The 23,242-nt window shown below is 48.1% G+C and overlaps 1 protein-coding gene across 3 annotated transcripts in view; it reads left to right on the top strand.

Annotated features, from left to right (window-relative positions):
* MCPH1 (microcephalin 1) overlaps positions 1-23,242 on the top strand; it is a 225,515-nt gene that overhangs the window by 15,557 nt on the left and 186,716 nt on the right. For all 3 annotated transcript variants that reach the window (XM_081221064.1, XM_081221065.1, XM_081221066.1), the window contains 5 exons: positions 8,631-8,718; positions 11,959-12,073; positions 13,231-13,374; positions 17,393-17,482; positions 18,959-20,128. In XM_081221064.1, the coding sequence (XP_081077190.1) occupies positions 8,631-8,718; positions 11,959-12,073; positions 13,231-13,374; positions 17,393-17,482; positions 18,959-20,128 (1,607 nt within the window). The remainder of the gene's footprint in view (positions 1-8,630; positions 8,719-11,958; positions 12,074-13,230; positions 13,375-17,392; positions 17,483-18,958; positions 20,129-23,242) is intronic.

Here is a 23,242-nt window from a genome sequence, read left to right as displayed (position 1 = left end):
ATCCACGCTGATCTCACCGGCTGTTCCAGTCACACACCTGACAGCCGTTGACTCCACCCCAGAAACCCTCGTTGTGTCTGGTTGTTGCATCTACCCGTCTTTCTCCCCCTGGAGCCCTTCCTTGGCCTGTCTTCGGCTTTCTTGCCTTTGATGCTGTTGAAGGCTACGCATGGGACTGAGTCGGGAGTGTCTGGTGTTTCCTGGTGAGATGATCCAGGTTCTGCGTCTTGCAGGGATGACCTGGGACTGGTGATGGGCGGTTCCTCTCTGTGATGGTGGCGCCTTCCAGGCCGCTCCACAGGGGTGAATAGGCCCCCTTGGCAACTAGTCAGCGTGGCTTTTGACGGAGGGACTTTCACACTCTGTAAATAACTCTCCCTCATCACACTGTGTGTGTCTGTACTTCATCCAGTGGGTTATAATCCATTACTATCATTGTTCCTTTTAAGGTTTGAATTGTCCTCCATTGGCCAGTGGTAGCCCGCTCAAGTTGACTTTTGTCATTGTCATTATTTTATCATTTCTCCATCATTCCCTGAACACTTCTTTTCTCTTCTGGCACAATTTAGTCCAGGCTCAGCTTGTACTTCCTCTTTCCCAGCCCTGCATGCAGCCTTTTCTCCAAGGAGCCCTGGTTCCTTTTAGTGGAAAAATAGTACTTGAGTCCAAAATCTGGGTGGTAGGCATGCTCATTGCCAAGGGGTGCTGGTCCCACGCCTTCTTGTGGGCAGAGTTGGTGATACGTACCTGTATCTGTGCCCCGCATTTGTTTCTGCAGCCATCCGTGGATAGCGAGTCAGTGAGTTCCCACGGGTACCTGCGATTCCAGCCCAGAGATGCCTTTCCTGCCAGCTCATGACATGGCACTGCGAAGCGGTTTTGATGTTTGACACGTGCGGGGAAAGGCTACTTGAGCACCAGACACTTGCTCTGCTGTCCTGGGTGCCCCTTGGTCTGCGCAGCATTTGATGCAGCACTTGGGAGGCGCAGAAGGCAGTCATTCCCACCTCACTCTACAGGGGTCTGAACTTCAGTCCTGGCCAGGATACTTTGGTTTAAAGCCTTATTTCACTGTTGACAGAAGTATTTGTTGTAGACCAAGGCATGCGTACTGGGATTTGACAGGTTAAGGCGGGTCATCACACCAGTCACATAAATTGTCCCTACTTTGGGCCAGGGGTTTTTATTTCCCCAGAATGTTCTCTGATACGGTTCAGGATGGAGGTGGTCAGCCTTTTACCGGCAAATCCAAACGCCCCAGGGTGGGCGTCCGGGGGCTCCTGGCGGAGGGGCCGCAGGGGTCAGCGTGGCCTGGGCAGTCAGGGCTGCGGGTGGAGAGCAGTGGGCCTTCGGGAACCGAGGCCTCAAGTCAGTCCTCACGAGGAACCTAGCGGGGGTGGGGCTGGGAAAGTTTCTTGCCGCAGGCTCTCCCCGTCCGTCTGGTTCCTGTTCGTTAGTGTCTCCCCGGCATGCACACGCTCTCGTTCGAAGATCGGTGAGCAGCGGTGGGCATAGTGACGTGCCCCCACCAGGGAGAGGAACAGGACCTGGCCGGGCGGGTGCAGCGGGCCAGGCGGGCGCAGCGGGGCGGGCTGGGCCGGGCCGGGGGCCGAGCTGCGCAGGTGCTCGAGGGGCGCGCACCCGGACCCTTCGCTAGCTCCTGGCCCCCGCCGGCGCTCCTCCGTGCTGTGCTCCAGCGTTTCCCCTCCAGTGCCCCTCCCTCAAATCCAGGTCTTAAACTTCTTTTCTCCCCTTACGGCCTTGTCAAATCCTGCCTCTCCTCTGATCGCTTTCCAGCAAGCAGCCTGGAGCGCGGATCCAGGCCGCGGGCTGTGGCGCCCACCGGGCCGGCTGCTCCCTGCGTGCGCACTCGGCGGTCGGTGCCCTGCCCGCAGCGCTGCCCCCCGAACTTCTGTGACCCCTCGCTTTCTCCCCTGCGCCGCTGGTAGGGGTGGGGGCGAGACCTGAACCCTCGCGCCCCCTCAAAGTTACCATCCCGTAGTCCCGGTGTTTCGTCTCCCCTTAGCGCCCTGCCCTTCTGCTGGGCATTAAGACGCTTGTGCTGAATGACTTACTGACCGGGCTTGGGGTGGCCGGTCTTGAGGGTGGGACGGGCATCGGGGTCCCTAGCAGGCAGGGTGGGCAGTGCTGCAGGTCCCACCGTTCAGCCTCGGATCCCAGGCAGGACTTCCCAGGGCAGGGCCCGCGTGCTGGGCTGAGCCCAGGGCTCTGAGAGTGGCAGCCAGAAAACAGAGGTGGAAGCCTCGTCCTGCTCTTAGGGGCATCTCTTGAAACTCTTCTCTTTTTAACCACTAGATGGGGGGATGATGTCATCACTGTACATTTCTGAAGAAAAGCAGAAATGCAGCTGGTGAGCTTCTTCCGTTTATTCAGTAGATTTTGATTGAGCGCCTGATAAACGTGGTTTTGAGGTAGGGGCTTCAGTGCTTTCCTCCGCGTGTGGGCGCACGTTATGTTTGTATCGTGGAAGGACCGATGTTCAACCGAGTGGGTGCAGGGAGCGTGTCCACGCCAGGCTCCATCCTACCCCATGGGGGGCGGGTGGTCGGGAGTCCAGGGTCAGGCGCACCTCCAGCCCGATGGGGCGAGCCTTTCCAGGTTACTGACTAGTAGGAGACTGGTGGTTTTGTAAACTCGAGCAGATGGTCTTGCGTGAGCCTCAGTTTCCTCGGTCGTTCAGTGGGGGGAAAGGTACTGCTTCCCCACCTGGCTGGAGTGAGGCTTCGCAGGAGCTGACTGAGCCTCATGACGCTGCCGGTTATAACTTTCCCGTCGTCTTGGTGATGATGGGATGATCCCAGGTCTTCCCGTACGAGTCTTCTATCCGGGTGCTTCCGGCCACCACTTTTTGGCTACTTTGTTGCTTATAACAGTGGGAAATGGGTGACATTTCTCCGGAGCGGGATGAGCTGGTAAACACTGCTTGAGGCAGAAATTGGTAAAATCAAAGGTTTTTTTGTGTGTGTGTGGTACGCGGGCCTCTCACTGTCGTGGCCTCTCCCGTTGCGGAGCACAGGCCCCTGACACGCAGGCTCAGTGGCCATGGCTCACGGGCCCAGCCGCTCCGCGGCACGTGGGATCTTCCCGGACCGGGGCATGAACCTGTGTCCCCTGCATCGGCAGGCGGACTCTCAACCACTGCGCCACCAGGGAAGCCCTCAAAGGGTTTTTTTTTTTAAAAGACGCCCCCTTAAGAAACCTCGCTCTCCTGATCTTCTCAATCCTTGCTGCCCGTTTCTCATCTCTTTTCATTAGACCCATAATTCTGCCCAGCTCTTAACTGTAGGCTTCGGTGATTAGTTGGTTTTTTAAAAATCCACTTTTTAAAAATGATTTTCAGAAGATGAAATATTTCCATTTTAAGTATATAGTTCACTGAACTTTGACAAAGGTACATACCCATGCTACCACCATCACAGTCAAAACACAGAGCATTTTCATCACCCCAGGGCTTCCTTTGTGTCCCTTTGTAGTCAGCTTCCCGGCCCACACTCCCCACTCACCTGGTTTCTGTCAGTATCGATTAGCTTTGTCTGTTCCAGAGTCTGGTGTAAATGCAGTCATCCAGTGTGTGTTAAGTTGTGCCTGGCTTCTTTTGTTTAACGTGATGTTTTTGAGATTTATCCGTGTTGAGATTTATCCATCATCCCCCCCCATCAATAATTTCATTTTTTTATAGAAGAATAGTATTCTAGTGCATGGATATACCAGTTTGTTTACCCATTCACCTGTTACTGGACGTTTGGGTAGTTTTCAATGTTTGATTGTTACCAGTAAAGTTCCATGAACAGTCGTGTGTGTGACCTTGTATATCTTCATGCTCCTGGGTCGTTACCCACACTGTTTTCCAAGGCGGTTGTGTCACTTTATGTTCCTACCATCAGGGCACGAGTCTTCACCAGCACTTGCAGTTTGTCAGTCTTTAATTTTAGCTTTTCTAGTGGCTGTGTAGTGGTATTCATGTGTGTGTGTGTGTGTGTGTGTGTGTGTTTTGTAGCAGTTTTTTGGGATAAAATTCAGCCAGTGTACAGTTCAGTGGTTTTTAATATACTCACAGAGCTGTGCAGCTACGACCACAATCAGTTGAAAGCATTCTCATCACCTCAGAACAAAACCTTTGCATCACTGATCCCTCTATGCTGCCCAGCCCAAGGCAGCCACTGGTCTACTTTCTGTCCCCGTGGATTTGCCTGTTCTGGATGTTTCATGTAAACAGAATCATACAGTATGTGATCTTTGGGCCTGGCTTTTTTCTCATGACCTAATGTTTTCAAGATCCATCCATACTGTAGCCTGTGTCAGAGTTTCATTGCTTATAATCGAATAGTACTCCGTTGTATGGCTGTCTCACATATATCCATATTGTATACGATATGCAAATATTTTCTTCCATTCTGTAGGTTGTCTTGACACTTCCTTTACAGTTTCCTTTGAAGCAAAAAGATTTTAATTTTGATGAAATCCAGTTTATTTATTTTTGTTTGTTTCTTATGCTTTTGTGTCATTTAAGAAACTATTACCAGATCCAAGATCACAAAGACTTACTATCTCTTTTCTAAGAATTGTATAGTTTCGGCTCTCACATTGAGGGTTTTGTGTACCGTGCGAGGTTGGGGCCTCGTGTCTTCCTTCTCGTGTGGTCGTCCCACAGCTGTCCCGGCCCCATTGGTTGAAAAGACTTCCGTTGCTCTTTCCCCAGGGACTTGTCTTGACCCTCTTGTCAAAAATCAGTTAACCGTAAATGTGAGGATCTCATCTGGTTTTAATTATAGTTTTCTGATGTCAAGTGCTGAGCATAAGATAATGTGCTTAGTGAACCTTTGTGTATCGTCTTTGGTTTAAATCTTTTGCCCATTTTTTTTTTAAACTGGGTTTTTGTCTTCTTAATATTGAGTTGTATGTGATTTTTGTATATCGTACATACTAATTTCTTTGGTCAGATTCACATATTGTAATTATTTTCTCTCAGTCTGAGACTTTTGTTTTCTTTATTGTGTCTTTCAAACTATACAAATTTTTTGTTTTGTTGAAGTGCAGTTTTTCATTTTCTTCTTTTGTGCTTTATGTTTTAACATCCTATCTGAATATCTTTGCCTGCTTCAGAAGCATGAATTTTTTCAGGCATTTTCTTTTAGGAGCTTTAGGTTTAGCTTTTGCGTTTAGTTCTGTGATCTGTTTTGAGCTTTTTTTTTTTCCTTGTTCTTTTTCGTGTGTGTGTACACGTATGGTGTAAGATAAAGAGCTCAACAGTGTTTGTCTTTCTACAAATTACTCATTATTCAGAAAATACTTTTGAGCGCTTACTCTCTGCCAGGCATCGGGGTCACAGCTCTAACTAGACAGGCGTATTTACTGCCCCCCCCCCCCCGGCACGTACTTTTAGTGAGGAAGACAAGGTTTGTAAGTGCTAGAAAGGTTTTGTAAGGCCCTGGAGGGCACAGGAGGCCCCCGGGAGTGGGTGGCCCTGCTTGGGCAGAGTGCTTTTGGGGGGGACGGGGGGCTCTTGGAGTCAGTGGGGAGCTTTGAGCTGAGGCAAAAAAGACAGCAAAGGAGCTAGTCTTTCCCTGAACTGGGGGACTGTATCCTGGGAGCAGAAGGTCTGGCCTGAGGCAGGACAACGCCGGAGGGTCAGTGGCTGGAATCTAGTGAGAAAAGGACGCTTTGGGACAGAGACCTGCTCCTTCAGGACCAGGGTGAGGGATTAGAATTTTACCCACATCTGTCTTAATCCTAGTACATCCCCTAAGCGTCAGAGCTACGTAAGGGGTTGCCTGCTAGATGGATTTGCTTGGATGAGTCATCTGGGTTTAAATACATCCAGAACTGAACTCATTCCTACCCGCTTCTAAACTCCATCTTCTGTCTTGGTCTGTGTTGCCGTTTTCCTGCCTGTTGTGTAAGCCAGAACCCTTTGAGTCGGGATGCTTAGTGTCCCATTGCTGTACTGTTAGGAAGAGAGAGCTGGGTCCCACACACACCGCAGAGGAAATCAGCTCGTCTTACAAGGCTTACAGCGAAAACACTAGTCCCTTTTTATCCCCAGTTCCTGTTCTCTGGAGGCATCACCTTTCCACTCCTGCATCTCTTTCTAGAGCTCTGACTTACCCCCGGATTCCTCATTACTGTGGCTCCACTGTTGCCTTGATGTTCATTTTCGGTGTTGTCTAATGACTTTTTGGTGTGGAGGTGAGGCTAGCTTTCCAACTAGCTGCCTTTGGGGGACACACCCCGACGTCCCCATGTACATGCATTTACCGCGTGCACATACTCTCCACCCCCACCCCCCATGATTCTTAATCCTCTCATTATTCCAGTGTACGCGATCAATTAAATCAGTAGTTTTATTGACGTTATTATGACTGTGAAAGTGGTTTTTAGCTGAATCTGAAAATGCACCACAAATACATTTTGTTTCTTGCACGTCTCTGTCCTGCCGGAGCTGGGCCTGTTGTCCTCAGTCCAGTGTGTCTTCGGTCCACGGCATCTGAGAACAGAACCCATCACCTCTGCTCTGCTGGAGGAGCGAGTGGGCTGCAGCAGTTAGGAGGAGAGCTGCTGCTCCTCAGACCCACCCGGGCCTCCCTGGAGGTGCGAGGAGAGGAACCTGGACCCTTCTGGTCGACCCACCGCCCCCAGCTGCAAGGCTGGGGTTCCCTGTTTGTTTCTCAGTCCCGCAGATTCTGTCTTACCTGCTCTTTACTTCTGTTGGTTTGTGTCCTTCTGTTTTCCTTTACTGTCATTTGATTGGGGTTTGGTGGGGGGAGGAGAGAGACATGTGCTCAGCCCATCAGATCTAACCAGAGGTCAGGCATGCGCTGTTCTTATTCCTAAGTGTTGCTCGGTTATGGGTCCCCCGCCCAGCCCCACAGCTCTGCTGAAGTCTTTGGCGTCTCCTACCCCACTAGCCCTGGCTCGTCTTGGTGTCCCTGTCCTGGAACTCGTCCCTCACAGGGACCTGTCCAGGGCCCCTGACACCTTCTCGGGCCCTGGAGCCCTCAGGACAAGGGTGTCATCTTTGTCCCTGGTCTCCTGACTCCTGTTCATTCACTTCACTCACGCCGAATGCTAGATGTTTTCCTGAAATTATCACCCTCTTCACTTCGCTGTGCTTTTGTCTCTGCTCTTCCTCCAGACAGAAGACCTGCGTCCTCCCAAGTCTGCATCCTCATCCGATTCAGCCTGGTGATGGCCTCTGACCTGCAGCCTTTCCTGACCCTGTTCTGTCACCTGTGCCGTCTGGCTTTTGCTCCACCTTGCTGTTCTTCTCTTGTCCCAATAATTGTGCTGCCTTCTTCTTTTTTTTTTTTTTTACATTTTTGAAAATTTCTTTCACGTCTGGCTTAATAGAAGACAGTTGCATTCTAATATCTTCTAATATCTGCTTCTGCATCTGGTGTATGGGGATGACTCGTGTCATTTAGCTTCAACTCCACCATGTGCTCTTGAGCGTGAGGAGTGGAACAGGCAGGGATTGTATTCTTATCCTGACAGCAGCAGTTTTGACCTCACGTCAGGCGTCTTCATGTTCACACTTTGAGATTCACAGCTGATGAGTGCTGTTGACATTTTGGTGTGTCATCTTCCAGACTTAAAGTGAGAAATACTTCACTGTACAATACCATACACATGCACATTTCATTCTTATTTTAGAGACCTTTCTGTATCATTAGGGATAGATTTGCCTCATTCTTTTTTTATTGCACTGTATTTTATTATATTTTCAGCTATTATTTGTGTACTAAATGGTGAACAGTAATAGTCTTATGAAACATAGTTGGAGACAGGGTTAGGGGCCTTGTTTTAAAAAGACTTAGATTGGTGACATGATTTTGTAAACACGGGAGTGATTGATCTGGGTTATGGGGAGATGAATAAAATGTTTTAAGATTAATGTTTCAGTATTATATGAATGAATCAGAAGAGGAGAAACCATAGGGAAGGAGCTCATTTAGAAAATCATTGTAATTGTTTAGATTTGAGCACCTGAATGCTTAGGAGTGGGTAATGGTCGAGGGATTCCCAAGGCAGGTAGGGAGGTGAAGGGCGATGCAGGAGGGGAAATGGCAGATGTGAGGACAGACGGGCTGTGGAAGCAGGAGTACAGCTCAGGGTAGCTGGGGCCGCAGAGCTAGGTCTCCAGGTGATGGTGGTGCCTTGACAGGAGCACAGAGGAAGGAGAACTTGGTTTTGGAGGATAGATAAGCTTTCTGGCTTCAATTTCTTTAGGACCCTTCTAGCTCTAGATTATTCATTTTATGGCCTGTTTACTCTTAAATTGTGCATTTAATGGCATGTGCTTTATGAGTGCCATGCAGTGATCATTTTGGAGTGTTGCAGGTCTCAAATTATTGCATAAAAATTGTTCTTCTGTACCTGCCTCTCACTTCTCTTCTGCTCTTACACTTAAAAACACCAAATAGAGAAGGTTTTGGAAAATTGAATTTGTATTGCCTTTTGTGTTTGGTAATAAATGTACTTATGTTAAAGGACATGTCTATTAGAATGACCTGTGTAGGGATTTCTTTCATTGCTAACTGACACGTGTGCAGATTTCATGTTGTGTGACTCTAATAGGAACGTGCTCATTACCATTTGCTTTGGCCACACAGATGCAGGACAGCTGGAGCGCACATTGAAGAATCGCTGTTCCCTGCGGCTAATCCCAATGAGCGCCTACCAAGCCTAATGAAAAAAAAAGTAAGTACGGGACTTCAGTGTGGACTCTGGCAGTCATCAATTTATTCATTTTTTTTCTGCCTAGAAAATAAAACTTTTAGAAGTATATTCAGGAGTTGTCTTAATATTGCTATTGATGGTATTATGCTCCTCACACAGCATTTTTTAATGAGTTATAGAGCTTACTTTATCCCATGAATGCTTTGATGTAGTTTGTGATAAATGGAAGAGACTGTTTGCCCAAAGGAGAACTAAAAGTTGCCAAGAAACCAGCACCCTTTCAGGTGCTCTGGTAACTACCTCAGGATTCAGGTTGTTAACGTCTGTAGTAAAATACACTTGATCTGTTTGGCTGGAAAATCTCAAAAGTCTGAGGCAGAAATAGCCAAGTGTACACAGTTATTTATTACAGAAAATCTGTGCAAATATAAAGATGCTGCTTTCCTTTGAGGTCTGGTTCACATTTGAACCACAACCCTTTTGGGTTTTTTTTATTTAAAAGTTTTAATTGATTTCTGTATCTGAGGGTAAACTGTTCACTGTGACACATCAGTCACTGTTGTCACGTGAGAATCCCTGTTGGAGAGGAGATATACAGACTTTCTCCACACTGAGTGCGGCAGAGGAGAGCTGTAGATTAGGGAAGACATTCCCGTGGAGGTCTCCACGTTTCCTGAAATAGTGAACCCTGTGTCCCCATCACATTTCATCTCGGACAGGCTGGCGCGCGCCCGCGCTGGGATGGGAACTCACGTGTCTCCATCCACATTGTGTCGGACGGTAGTGAGATGGAGCGTCTCGTGACTCTGCGATAGACCAGCAGCAGCTGGTAATACGTTGAGTGAACACAGATCAGGCATATCGCTCCTAATTTCCCTTCCCTCAAAATAAGCACTTTTCAGTTTGACTTGGGTCCTTGCTGATCAGATGGTCTTCAGCACATGTGCTTTGACTGAACGAGGTTCTACTACGTTACGTGTACTGTTTGGTGGGTTGCTTTTTCTTCTTCACTTAACCGTGTGTTTTCATGTCAGTGTGTGTACGTGGCTCCACTTCCTTCTGCTTTGGGTTAAACAGCCTGAATGTGTCTTGGATTCATGCACCCTTAGATCACTGACGATTTTTACTAAGTATGTTGTTTGTGTGATGTATTTGAGTTTATTTCTCCAAGCGGAATATCTAGAAAGGGACTTACAGTTCCACCAGCAGTGTACAAGGGTACTTTTTCTTAGCCCTGACTGATGCTGGATGTCATTCGTCTTTGAAGTTTTTCCTCATCTGAAGCATGAATAATGTCTGCTCATACCCTTCACCACTTTGGGTTTTATTAGTCCCTACGAGCATTCCCTTTCCTTCCTTTCTCCAAATGCAGTTGCAGATTCACCCTGACTCCAGACTTTATTCCTTTGGTCTTTGGGGAGGGTCTCTGCTTCGCTCCTCTCACTCTGCTGCCAGCCTGACCCTCTTGCTTGCTGTTCTTCAAACATACCACGTTTGTTTGTGTTTTAGAGCCATTGCATTGTCTGTCCCTCTGTCTGGAGCACACTTCCCCCCATCCATCCACAGACGGTTCTCTGACTTCCACAGGGCTTTGTACCGCTGGTCCTTTCTCACTAAGCGGCGGCTCACTCCCCTGTCTACAGTGGCAGGACCTTCCCACCATGCCAGCCGTCCTGAGCCCCCGGCCTTCTTTTTCCTTATTATAGTACTTGTCCCTTGCTAACATACTGCAGAAGTGCGGGCAGCCAGACTCCCGCGAAGACCCCAGAACCCCGTGTGGCAGTGCTTCCGAGTCCACAGAGCGCATGCTGGTCCCCTGCCCCTGTTCTAACTGCATTACCTCTGCCAGCGACGGGGCCCTCACACTGGTAATGGGCAGTGTTGACGAGCTTTGGGGGTACAAACGCCCCGAGCGCCAGGGGCCCATAGTTACAAAGCAACACTGTTAATTAGCGCCTTGCGTGCTGTCCAGGTACTTTGGCAAAAACAGTTCAGGCCAGCTCCAGGCCTGCTGGAACTAATCCTCCTGACACACATACGGTGTAGTTTATTTATTTGTTATGTGTATTTTCTGTCACTCCTTCATGGAGTATAAGCTCCCTGATGCAAGGATCTTTCTTTGTTTCAAGACCAGTGACTGACACACAATAACATTTTTGTTAAATGACGAACGAATGCGTTACTAGCAGGGCAGGGTGCTGAACAAGAGCACAGTGTAGCAGCAGCCTTGAATGGCTAAGAAGTTCTCCCTTTAGACTGGAACGCGTGTGAACACACTTGGGCTGGGTGCCTAAAGAGACCTGGACAGAAGACACGCTTCCCTAGCGTCCTTCAGAGACCCTCAGGCGTAGGAGTAACCGTAGGTGAGCTCGGTGTCAGGCTCAGCTTCTGTATTTACGGTGACAGCCTGCCCAAATGGGCTCTTCCGCAGGGAACCTGGGAGCCGGCGGTGTACAAAGTGCTAGGAGACGTGAGGACGGTAGGGTGAGACGGTGACCCGGACATCACGTGTCCGAGGTTTCCTCCTTCCCTACGCTTTGGACGTGTGGTCACAGGTTTGGTTTTTTTACTGGCTGAATGGAGTTGCTGTGATGTAAAAGACAGTAAGACAAGATTAAATAATGGTTCTCTTCTTTGGTGGTTATAAAATAATTACTTCTGTGTTTTATTACCGTGTCATGACTTTTTAGGGAGGGGGGAGATAGACGTAAAAGTAGCAAAAAATAAGGAAAATGAGACTAATTTTGTTTAAGAATCTTCATGGAGGGCTTCCCTGGTGGCGCAGTGGTTGAGAGTCCACCTGCCGATGCAGGGGACACGGGTTCGTGCCCCGGTCCGGGAGGATCCCACGTGCCGTGGAGCGGCTGGGCCCGTGAGCCATGGCTGCTGAGCCTGCGCATCCGGAGCCTGTGCTCCGCAACGGGAGAGGCCACAACAGTGAGAGGCCCGTGCACCGCAAAAAACAAAACAAAACAAAACAAAAAAACAGTCTTCATGGAAACTAAGAATGCTGGGGTCCTGAAAATGCCTCAGAAAACATAGCTACTTAGTGTGTAGCTTTTTATTCAGTCTGAAAATTCTGTCCGTATTCTTACAGTTACAGGAAGAATAAACATTACAAATTCACATATAGTGAAGAAATGTCTCTAAGTAGGTTGTATTATGGATGTTACACAAGACCCCAGGAACGTGTGTGGAAGGGTTCTTCTCCTGTCTCACACAGTCGCAATACAGTATTGTTTTTATGTCCTTTTTGTACAGCGCAAGTGTATGCAGCCCAAAGATTTTATTCCTAAAACACCAGAAAATGATAAAAGACTGCAAAAGAAGTTTGAGAAAATGGCTAAAGAGCTGCAACGGCAGAAAACCACTCTGGGTAAGCTGAGAAATGTAGGTCAGTCCCTGGTGCTTGTGTCTGTGCTTCTGAAGCAGCAGACCTGAGCAGAACCTTCAGCCTGCACGGTACTGCCCGGTGCCTTTCCGGAACGTTGGCTGGATCCTTTGTTCTTGCGCTCGGTCATCCCACTGCCTGACGAATCGAGTCTCTCACTGCTGTGCTGGTGCCCCTGACAAATCCCGCCTGACCGTCTGGTCTGCTGCCCCAGACAGACATGGAGTTCTCCTTGGCATCTGTCCGCCCTGATGCCTGTCACCCGCCTGGACCCCAGACCTGCTCTGAAGTGGTCTCCCAACTCCTCCTCTGCCCTCTTCGCCCAAGCTCGCAGCACCCCGTGTGGATGTCCGGCAGCTCCTTGGCTGGCCTTCCAGCCGCTGTGTCCTTAGCCTCCACCTCCCTGCTTCAGTCAGAAGGGTGTACATCCGAGCTCACGTGGACGCCGCACCCGGGCTTTAACGGTCCTCAGTGTCGTCCTAAGGACAGGATACTTAGGGTGACATCCTGTGCTGCACGTGTCCTGCAGCCGACCGCGTCCTATCTGATCTGCCCGTCCTGCAGCCTTACCTCGGCTCTGCCCCTGCATGCTGTCAGCCTTCACACTTCTGCCGTGTGGCCATCTGTCCTGCACCAGCCATAGTGTATTTGAAAAGAATTCAGCAAAATGGTAATGATAGATTTTTAAAAATTCTCTTTTTAGACCAAACTGATGTCCGAATTGTCTTTTAAAAACTACAACTATAAGGTATTAAAGATTCAACTAACATATGTCTGCATATTGCCAGAAGTGCAGTAAAAGTTGTGCAGGGCTAAGAGTTGCAAAGCAGAGGCTATTGAATGATTTGTGGTCTGCTTTTTAAGGGAGGCGGGGGACAGGTGGTCAGGGTCCTAAAGTTCTTTCATTACCTGCAAGGTGTGGATTCCAGGAAGCACACCACTGTTGACCCCACTGCTTCGTGGCTCAGGGATCCCCTGACCCCTTCCTGCCGCCGAGTTCACGTGCGGGTCTGTGTGTGTGTCTGTCAAAAGGGAAGAGGAACCCATGGAGTAGGGGACAGGGGTGTCCTTAAGAAGAATCATATTGTTGAAGGAGGAAGGCACATTTTTGAGATTAAAACTGGATTTTTGTTTCTTTTCAGATAATGATGTTCCTGTTCTCTTGTTTGAATCTAATGGCTCCTTGGTGTACAGTCCCACAGTTAAAATGTGCAGTGGCCACCACAGTGCAATGGAGAAGAGACTGCAGGAGATGAAGGAGAAACGGGAGAATCTTTCCCCCACCTGTAAGTGACACTTCATACGATAGAAATTATGAAGTAGGTGAATAAATTGTGGAAAGGGTTTTTTTTTTCTTTACATAGATATTTTAGGTAATTTAGATTATAATCTTTTTTTTTACCTCTATCAGCATAGACTTTGTTGATATTTTCTTCCAGAAAATCTTATGCTTTATTAAGATTTTTAAAGAGTATATTGGGTATGTAGTATTCTCCAGGTTTAAAATCCTGTTGTTCCTTTGTAATTTTTCATATATTTGGGATTTTTCTTTTTTTTTTAATTAATTGGGCCCCTCTTTTGAAAGAGTTTGCTTTAGATTAAGTATCTAATGCTTCAGCTTATGTTTTCCTTTATTTCTTTTACCTTGAAAGTTTTTAAGTAATATACAGGCACATTTTCATAAAGCGTTGACCAGTAGTAGTAGTAAACGTCCATCTTGATTCCCACCTCATTCTCCCCTGCTCCTGGGTAACCCGTGTTTTATGTTGATGTGTTTCTCCAGATCTTTTTCAGTGGGTCACATGTCTGTGTATACATGAAAAAGATAAGCCTTCTGTATTTTTCTCTGTGGTGGTATAACTTTTCTTTACCTAAATTGGATCATGGCATACCTCTTATTTTCAGCTTTCTTTTTTTACCGAAAAGTGTATTGGTGTGGACCTACATCTTTTTTTATTTTTTTATTTTTTAAAGATGTTGTATAGTAGTCTAGAGTTTTGATATTGAATCATCTGTCGGTTGGTGGATATTTTTCCATTTTTTCTTTCTATATATTTTTTTAATTTTTGGCCTCGCCACGCAGCTTGCGGGATCTTAGTTCCCCGATGAGGGAGGGGATTGAACCGCAGGCCCCAGGAGTCCTAGCCACTGGACCACCAGGGAATTCCCCCCATTTTTCTTTATTAGAAACAGCGCTGCAGTTTTTATTCTTTTTAAACTACACGGTATGGTGGTTCTTGTTTTTTATGTAACCGTTTTCCTCTCTGGACATAAGGCTTTCCCCCCAACTGTTTACTGTTATAACCCACACGCCAGTGGACGTGCTTCTATATGAATCTTTACGTTCCTCTGTATTTCATGTATCGCAATAATAATTCATAAAGGCAGAATTTAAAAATTTTGGTAGATATTGTCAGATTGCCCTTCAAAAAGTTTGTGCCATTTTACCCTTTGCCAGCTGTTTATAAGAACTGCAGTTTCACACCCTAGGGAAACTAGATTGAGTAAGATACACGAACTCTGTTGTTTGTCATAATGCAGTGACTTTTGAGAAACAGAAATATTACGTTTAAGGTAGACAAATCTGTTCTGTTTGTCTTTTCCTTCTGGCCTCTAGGATTCCTGTGATGCTTAGAACTCCTCCACCACACGGTTTCAAAATTGTTGTATTTTCTGCTATTACTTGTATGGTTTATTTTTAAGGTTAGTTGTTTCATCTGTCCTGAATTTGTATCTGTATATTTATGCAGTGGGCTTGTGTATCAGTTAAGGTTAGTTGTGGCCGCCGATAACGGATAAATGCAAAAACCAATGGCTGCACTTAGATAGAGTTGTGTTTCTCCGTCCTGCCAAAGAAAGAGGCAAGCAGGGTTCAGGAAGGCTGTTCTGTGGTGTCTTGGAGAGCGGGCTTCCGGCCTCCTGCCTGGCTTCCCTGGAGCCAGCTCCCTGCAAGCAGCCTCAACACCTCCTGCGCTGCCGCTCTCTGCTGGCCAGGACGCAGTCCTGTGGTGCTTCCTGCTTGCAAGCTAAGTGCGGCCATGTGTGGACCAGGAGCTACAAAGGCAAAACACCACTCTGGATGAGCCAAGAAATACAATACAGTTCTTTGTGTTTGTACATCTAATTTAATCTGCCAGTTTAATTTAAAATGGGCAGTGGCATTCAGGATCGCATAGCTAAGGGGACTACAGTAGTTTTAGCCTAGGAAGTAGGAAACAAAATACAAGTCACCTACAGGGCACTGCAAGCAAGACTGAAGTGTAGTCTTAACTAGGGTGTGTGTCTGCACTCATAAAATCAGGGTCTGTTGCAAGAGGCAGGTGGGAATGGCCATTGAGCTAGGTAACTAGCAGTGTGCCAGGGGACTGTCCAGATTGTTTCGACAAATCATTATATATGTGTGTGAACTAATTTGCCTTGAACTTTATTCCACTACTTTGCAGTGTTAATTCTGCTACGTAACTGCCTCCCGCAGTTAAGTTTAAATTCAGCAGTCAAAAATGTTACCTGTGTGCTTACCTTACTTATCTCGGTTTATTCTCATTTTCTAATCGTTCGCCCAAGTTTTCTCAGAAGTGTATCCTTTTTAAGTCTCCTCAAAAAACATCTCTGGGGTTTCCCTGGTGGCGCAGTGGTTGACAGTCTGCCTGCTGATGCAGGGGACACGGGTTCGTGCCCTGGTCCGGGAAGATCCCACATGCTGCGGAGCGGCTGGGCCCGTGAGCCATGGCCGCTGAGCTTGCGCGTCTGGAGCCTGTGCTCCGCAACCGGAGAGGCCACAACAGTGAGAGGCCCGCGTACGGCAAAAAAGAACAAAAAAATCTGTAGGGCTTCCCTGGTGGCGCAGTGGTTGAGAGTCCGCCTGCCGATGCAGGGGATACAGGTTCGTGCCCCGGTCCGGGAAGATCCCACATGCCGTGGAGCGGCTGGGCCCGTGAGCCATGGCCGCTGAGCCTGCGCGTCCGGAGCCTGTGCTCCACAACGGGAGAGGCCACAACAGTGAGAGGCCCGCGTACCAAAAAAACAAACAAACAAAAAAACAAACATCTCTGGGGGTGCTTCCCTGGTGGCGCAGTGGTTGAGAGTCCGCCTGCCGATGCAGAGGACAGGGGTTCGTGCCCCGGTCTGGGAGGATCCCACATGCTGCGGAGCGGCTGGGCCCGTGAGCCATGGCCGCTGAGCCTGCGCGTCCAGGGCCTGTGCTCCGCAACGGGAGAGGCCACAGCAGTGAGAGCCGCGTACCCCCCCAAAAAAAATCTCTGGGGACTTCCCTGGTGGCGCAGTGGTTAAGAATCCGCCTGCCAATGCGGGGGACACGGGTTTGAGCCCTGGTCCAGGAAGATCCCACATGCCACGGAGCAACTAAGCCCGTGCACCACAGCTACTGAGCCTGTGCCCTAGAGCCCGCAAGCCACAACTACTGAGCCCGCGTGCCATAACTGCTGAAGCCCGTTTGCCTAGAGCCCGTGCTCCACAATGAGAAGCCACCGCAATGAGAAGCCCGCGCACTGCAATGAAGAGTAGCCCCCGCTCGCTGCAGCTAGAGAAAGCCTGCGCGCAGCAACGAAGACCCAGCGAGCCAAAACTAAATAAATTAAAAAAAAAAAAAAATCTGACCGTGAGACCAAGATCTTTCTTGTCTCTGCTCTGTTGCATGCACAACCTTTGAAGGTGACGCCTGTGGCCTTAGGTGTTGAATCGCTGATCTCCTGGATGTTTTTCTGTGAAGCCCCTGCCCTCTGGATACTTGGGGCTGCGTAGTTCTTTGTTGCTGGGGCCATCCTGTGCCTGGCAGAGTGATCCGCAGCATCCCTGGCCCGTGCCCACTAGATGCCAGCGGCGTGGCTCACCGTCCACCCCAGCTCCACCCACGACGTCCAGCAGCGTCTGCAGGCGCCAGGCCGCCCCTGGTTGAGAAGCTCTGCTCTGGTCACAGAGGCAGCTGTCTGTGATCATCATGGAAAAGCCTTGATCGTCGGGCAGTGAGACTGATGGAAGGGTTCTCTTTACCCGTATCGAGCTTCTGCTTAGGGCTAGGCCGGCCGACTTTCGAAGAGCCCTTCCAAGTTTTATTATCCTAGGATTCTGTGCTTTTTTTGTGGTATGATTTGTATAAGTTATATTTTAATGATTCTCATCATCTGTTATAGATTTGAGTAAGAAGTCTAGAATAGCACGTATTAGGAATAAGTCCTGTGTGTGTGTCAGTGACACAAGAGTGGAATGAGTGGACCTAGTATTGGCTTCATCTCCTACCAGAGATCAGAGCTGTTATTTAATGAGGAGTTTTGGTTATGTTTTCAGCTTCCCAGATGGTTGAAGAGTCTGACGATAGCACCGTTCACTCTCTGTGTGCAGCATCCTTGAACCTTTCACATGATACTTTGTGTTCAGGTAAAATTATTTTTACAAAAGCTTCGTTTTGTGCATGGTTTATTCTTTAATCTCTTTGGTGTGTATTGAAATTATTTGCCCACGTATCTTAAATAATCGCCATCTTTTTATTTCATACTGGATGCACATGTTGCCTATAAGTTGGAAACAAGTGACAACAGAGCTCAGTTTCATCGTTGGCTGTGCTGTGGGCGCTGCTCGCGTGTCTGTATTGTGTCTGATTCTCCCGTTAGCCCCGTGACACAGGCCCCATTGTTGTCCCCCTCCTGCTGGTGAGAAAGCCCGGCCAGAGAGAAGTCAGACAGCTCGTAAGAGGTCACACCGTTTGTGAGTGGCTGACCTGGGCTTCGAAGTAGGCAGTCCGACTTCAGAATTTACTCTCTTATGCCGTGTCATGCTGCTTGCCAGCCTTTTGAAAAGTGAGCTAAGCTTATTCAGCTGCTAAAATTAAACATGTCCTGTGTTTCCAGCTGCTGACTTAGAGACACGTGGCACCACCCGCCCGCTGGGCTTCTCTCTGCTCCCTGGGGGCTGCCCCTCTCCTCCCTCTTTAAAAGTAGAGCCTTAGTGGTGTCAGTCAGTAAGTTAAGACACCTCTGTTGCCTCTGGTGTGGAGTTTCTATAAACTGGGGGGCCTCCATCTGTTCAGCAAGCGCCGAGCCCCTATCAGAGGAGCCAGTGCTGGGCCAGCGGCTCCAGATTCCAGAAAGCAGTGTCTGTGCTGGGGGCTTCTAGGCTAGGGAGGGGGGCAGATGGGAGTATAAGCACAGGGCGGTGACACACATGCTCTTAAAGGTTTGGGTGGAATTCTGTGTAGCAGAGGAGGATGTGCGCGACCAGAGCTGGTGAAGTCTGGGAGGATTTGCAGAGGTTCTGACGTCCGAGGTGGGTTTCGAAGGAAGGGTAGTGTTTATCCAGGTTAGAGCGTGGAGCAGGGGGAGTGCACACGCAGCTTTCGGGAGCCGGGCAGAGCTCCGCGTTACCCTCAAGAAACGTGTAGGAAGATGCGTGGAGAGCCAGAGCCCTGAGACATGCCAGGCGGCTCCTGGAATATGAATACAGAGTGAGGCCTCCGGCAGGCAGCAGGGGGTCTGGGGAGCCGAGTTCATCGTGGTCGACTGGAGCCTGAACGCAGTGGTCCTTCCTTCTAGGACTGCTGGCCTCCTCGAGGCTCAGTGACGGGGTGTGGATGCTCTCTTCGTGGAGCAAGGCACCTGGGCGTGTGAACATCCAGAGCGCCACTCCCTCTCCGACCCCATCTTGTTCCACGCCCACGGGGAAGCCCGGGTCCCCTGGTTAGAAACGCCGGCCGGGAGGGTGTCCTCACCTGTCGTGAGAAGCGGGCGTGGGTGATGGCCTTCTGAAGCAGGCACTGTGCTTAGGAAGGGTTGCTTTATCACGTTATGGGCGGACTGAGAGTTAGTCTTCTAATAATGTAAACCGTTAACAAGTTGATTCCTTATTAATGTTTTCCAGAGGACTCCTTTGCTGGTGTTCTCCACTTGTCTTTTGAAGATCTTTGTGGGAGCTCTGGATGTGGGACTCAGCAGAGGAAATTGGGAGGATTCCTTGATGAAAGTAAAAGCACTGCGTGTGCTTCCTCAGCTGTGCTGAAAACGATCAGTGTCCGTCCGCCAGCATCCCCCGGCTCCCTTGGTCAGTTAACCCTTCACCAATCCCCCGGCAGTCTTTCCAGGGGAGACACCCACCGGCAGAGGGGTGCTGCGGGCCAAGTCATCACCCCCGACGCGAAGCCAGCGCGGGAGCTGGCTGAGGGGGTGTTTGATGAGAAGAGGGGCCTGTCTCCTACGCCATCTGTAACAAAGGAGCCCCCCGGGAGCCCTTCATGTCCCCAGAGCCCCTCAGCCACGCGAAGAAGGGTGTCGGCGATCTCCAGTCCACCCCCGGAGGAGAGACTGAGCAAGAGGCGGTCCCTCAGGTGGCCCCCCGCGCCCCGGCTGCAGCCGGAGAACAGCCCGAAGTGCGCGAGCAGCTCTACCGTGGAGACTCTGGGCCGCGGGGAGTCCTCGTACGATGATTACTTTTCTCCCGATAATCTCAAGGAGAGGAACTCGGAGAGCCTCCTTGCCGGGGTCCAGCCGCCCGCCGGCCATGCCCTGCTCCACTGCATGAGGAGCCTTTCCAGGAGAGAGAGGACCAGCCTCCTGGGAAGGGCTGACTTCTCCTGCATCGGCAGAAGCCCCAGGTCAGCCGATGGTACCGACTCAGCAGTGAAGGCTGGCTTCTGTCTCCAGAAGCCTGCAAACTGCAGAGCCGATCCGGGCTTGAGCAGCGTGACTTCTAAGGAGACGCCTGCTGCCGAAGGGACCCCAGGGGACTGTCACCGGGCCGAGGCTCAGAGACCGGGAGACGCCTGCCCGGGCGGGAGTGACTCTCCCCATACCCTCGACGGACTCACTCCTCAGAAGGGAAGTCGAGGTGATTTTACTCCTTTGAAAGGAAGCAATAAAGAAGTGAAAGGATGGGTTGACATAAAAAGCACACAGAAAGAAGATACTCCTTCTAAAATGGTGAATTCCCCTGAAGGTGAAGCACAAAGTGATGATAAGCTAAACTTTGTAGGCGACTGTGATGTGGAAAAGTCTACAGAGGCAAGGGAAGAGTTCCCCCGAGGATGTAGTGAAAGTACGTGAATCTCCTTTTACCAGTCTCTCCACTATAAGAATATGTAGTAGTGCGTCCATCTTCCACGTTTATCACAACTTTTTCATAATCAAAATTTCCTTTTTTCCCTTTTTTTAAACTTTAAAGAATGTATGTTTGATAGTTACAGCGATAAATTCTTTAACCTCTTGAGGAATAGATGGCTTACTGCCCCATGGAGTTTCTAGGTTCCTTGGTCAAACCTGTTATTAGGAGTACATTTCTCTAAGTCTTATAAGTGAAAAGAAAAAGTGATGTCTGGATGTCTTGTGTGAGTAATGGACTAGAGTGAGTGCTTTTCCTTCTTTCAGTGCAGCCTGTCACTGCAGCATCGCTGTGCAAAGAGGCACGCGAGTGGAGGTTTTTTAAAACTATCAGTTTGTAATGGTGAGACTGTTTATTTTAGACGGGAAATTGAGGAGTGTAAGCCATTCATTCTGTTAAGAAAAGATAAATAAATGTGGAAATAAGTTATCAATATTTATTTTTGAAGAAACTGGGCAATTTAGATATGAAGAAATTTTTTAAGTATTTTGTTTAAGTAACTAGTTCATTGTAACAGGCCTTATTAGATTTCTCTTTGCTTTAAGCATGCCATTTAAATAGATATATTCCTATCTGTAATTTAATAGTAACCATAGTAATGAACTATGTCATTATAGCAAAAGTAGCAACAATTTTGCACTTTCTGATTATAAGCACAGACAGGTTTCAGCAATCAAAAGTGAAGAAATCTTGAACTTAAACCATCTTCACCTAAAGATTGGGTTAAAATTTCGATAAGGCCAAGTTTATTCTTCATTATTTCTCTACTCCTTGAATCATTTTAACCACCCTTTTCAAGTTGGAGAAGTTTTATGGATTGAAATATAATCACAGATGTATTGCATATCTTTTCCTTGCGTATGAACTCCCTAAAATCATCTCAGAAAAAGAATTTAATTTGTATATCATTAACCTTCTTTTTATGTCTGAGCTTTCTGATATATATAAAACTTTATTATATATTTATAAAATATATAAAATGTGACATTAAACTATATTTTACGTTCCATTAGGGTTAGTATGTGTTTTCAAAATATTTATTTTAAAATCATGTCAAGCCTAAAATTAATATAAAATAGTGGGTGTACGGAATTATTTTGGTAGCTAAGACTGTCCTGCTCTTGAAGCTTACATTCTGGTTCTGCTCAGTTTTCGTCTTGTGTATATTCCTTCAGCTTTTGAATAATGCTTAATGACGTGCAAGCATAAGTCAAGTAAAAAAAACAAAATCTGCTTCCAGGTGGTGTGAGCACCCGACAGCCCCAGCGTCGTGCACAGTGTGATGGTCCTGCTCTGGGGCTCACCGCCACGTCCAGGGCCCTGAGGGGTCTGGGGCACGTGTGGTGAGGGATCACGGGCTGCAGGCAGGGCCCTGGCGTAACTGAATCTCAGAGACGGAGTCAGATACTCTGTGTGCCCTAACGTAAGGACATGTAGTATCACCTTGTTTTACGTCATCCCAAGAGAGAGAAAATCATTGAATTTAGGACAGGAAAAGACTTACCTATTGTCTAGCCTAAACCTAGCCCTTTGTTTTATGGTGGTAAAATCAAGACCCACCGATGTCTTAGGTGGTCCACAGTCAGCCCACCTGGCATCCCGCCTCTCTCTGGGACACCCCCAGGTAAAAGCACATGGCCTGCGGGCTACCTTAGACATTCGTAGATGCCGAAGTTGCGAAGCGGTGAAGCCCACTCTGTACTCCAAGCTGTACCTCACCAAATCTTTTATGTTGCAATAAAAGTCTTTTTTCAATTTCTGTTTCCGTTCACTTTTACTCATCGCCCTTGTCAGTGTCTAAGATAGATCGTGTGCAGCAAAGGTTGTGAGAAGAGGTTACAAAGACAGTGATAAACATGAACAGAACAAGAATGGAGGGAGAAACTTCTGATTTTTAGAAAAACAACCTTTGAAATCATATTAACCAATAATTGTTTTCTTTCTAAGCTTTTCATTCTCTAGTTTCATAAAAGTACACAAATACATGCTCATTGTAAGAGAAACTGCTAAAAAGGGTAAAATCATCCTGTCCTACTCTCCTCATCTACCCCTTTTCGTTAGTTCATTTAGCAGGGTTTTGTGCACCTGTTGTGTCCCGGGGTCCCTTCTAGTTCCCAGGGAGACGGCAGAGAAGGAGGCAGCGCCCCCGCCCCCCGAGGGGTTACGTTCTAGTGAGGAGGAGGGGACAGCAAGTGTACGTCAGCATCATGCCAGGTGGCATCATGCCAGGTAGCACGCCGCGTGAGACAAGTGTGCTGGTTAGGTTAGGGAAGGCCTCTTGGAGGAGGTGACGTTGGGTCACAGGCCTGGGCATGGGAGAACAGGTACCTTGTGGCTGGGGATCATGTTTCAGCCTGAGGAAACAGCAAGTGCAAATGTCCTGAGGTAGAAAATGCCCACAAGCGCCGCCCAGAAGCCACCAGAGCGACAGCTCTCTGGGCTGAGGGAGACGGGGAGGAAGTGCAGTCAGAGGCCCCGACAAGCCTGGGGTGGCTTTGTTTTGTTTTCAAGTGTGATGAGGAGCCACTGGCGGGTTTTAAGCAAGGAGTAACCAGTTGTGATTTTTGTTTTGGACGTAACCCTGGGAGCGTCTGCTAGAGGCAGTCTGCCAGCAGTTGTGTTTCCTTCCAGACATGTGTGTGTGTGTGTGTGTGTGTGTGTGTGTATAAACACACAAGTGCAAGATGATGTTTTAGGGGGATTTTATCACATGTAGAATTACATTATCCTATTGCCTTAAAATCTGGTTTTTTGAAAAATACGTTTCCATATCAGTATCAACAGAGCAATAGATCTACCTCATTTTAAAATATGTTTCAGGAGTCAATGAAATTTTTCTGTAATGAGTCAGATAGTATTTTAGATTTTGTGGGCCAGGAGGCAAAATCAAGGTACATAGGTAGTTATACAATGAGAAAAAGACATTTTTACAAATTTTTTATCGGCTAAACTGAAAGTTGAGTACAACTTTTTTGTAATACAAGTCTAATGAGAGTAGAATTCTACTTTGGGGGAGGAATAACTTAACTGGGGTTCAGATTGAGTGATCTC

The sequence above is a fragment of the Mesoplodon bidens genome, assembly GCF_964165515.1.
Source record: "Mesoplodon bidens genome assembly, chromosome: 20".
Lineage (NCBI taxonomy): Eukaryota > Metazoa > Chordata > Mammalia > Artiodactyla > Ziphiidae > Mesoplodon > Mesoplodon bidens.
This window is presented reverse-complemented; position numbering and strand designations above follow the sequence as displayed.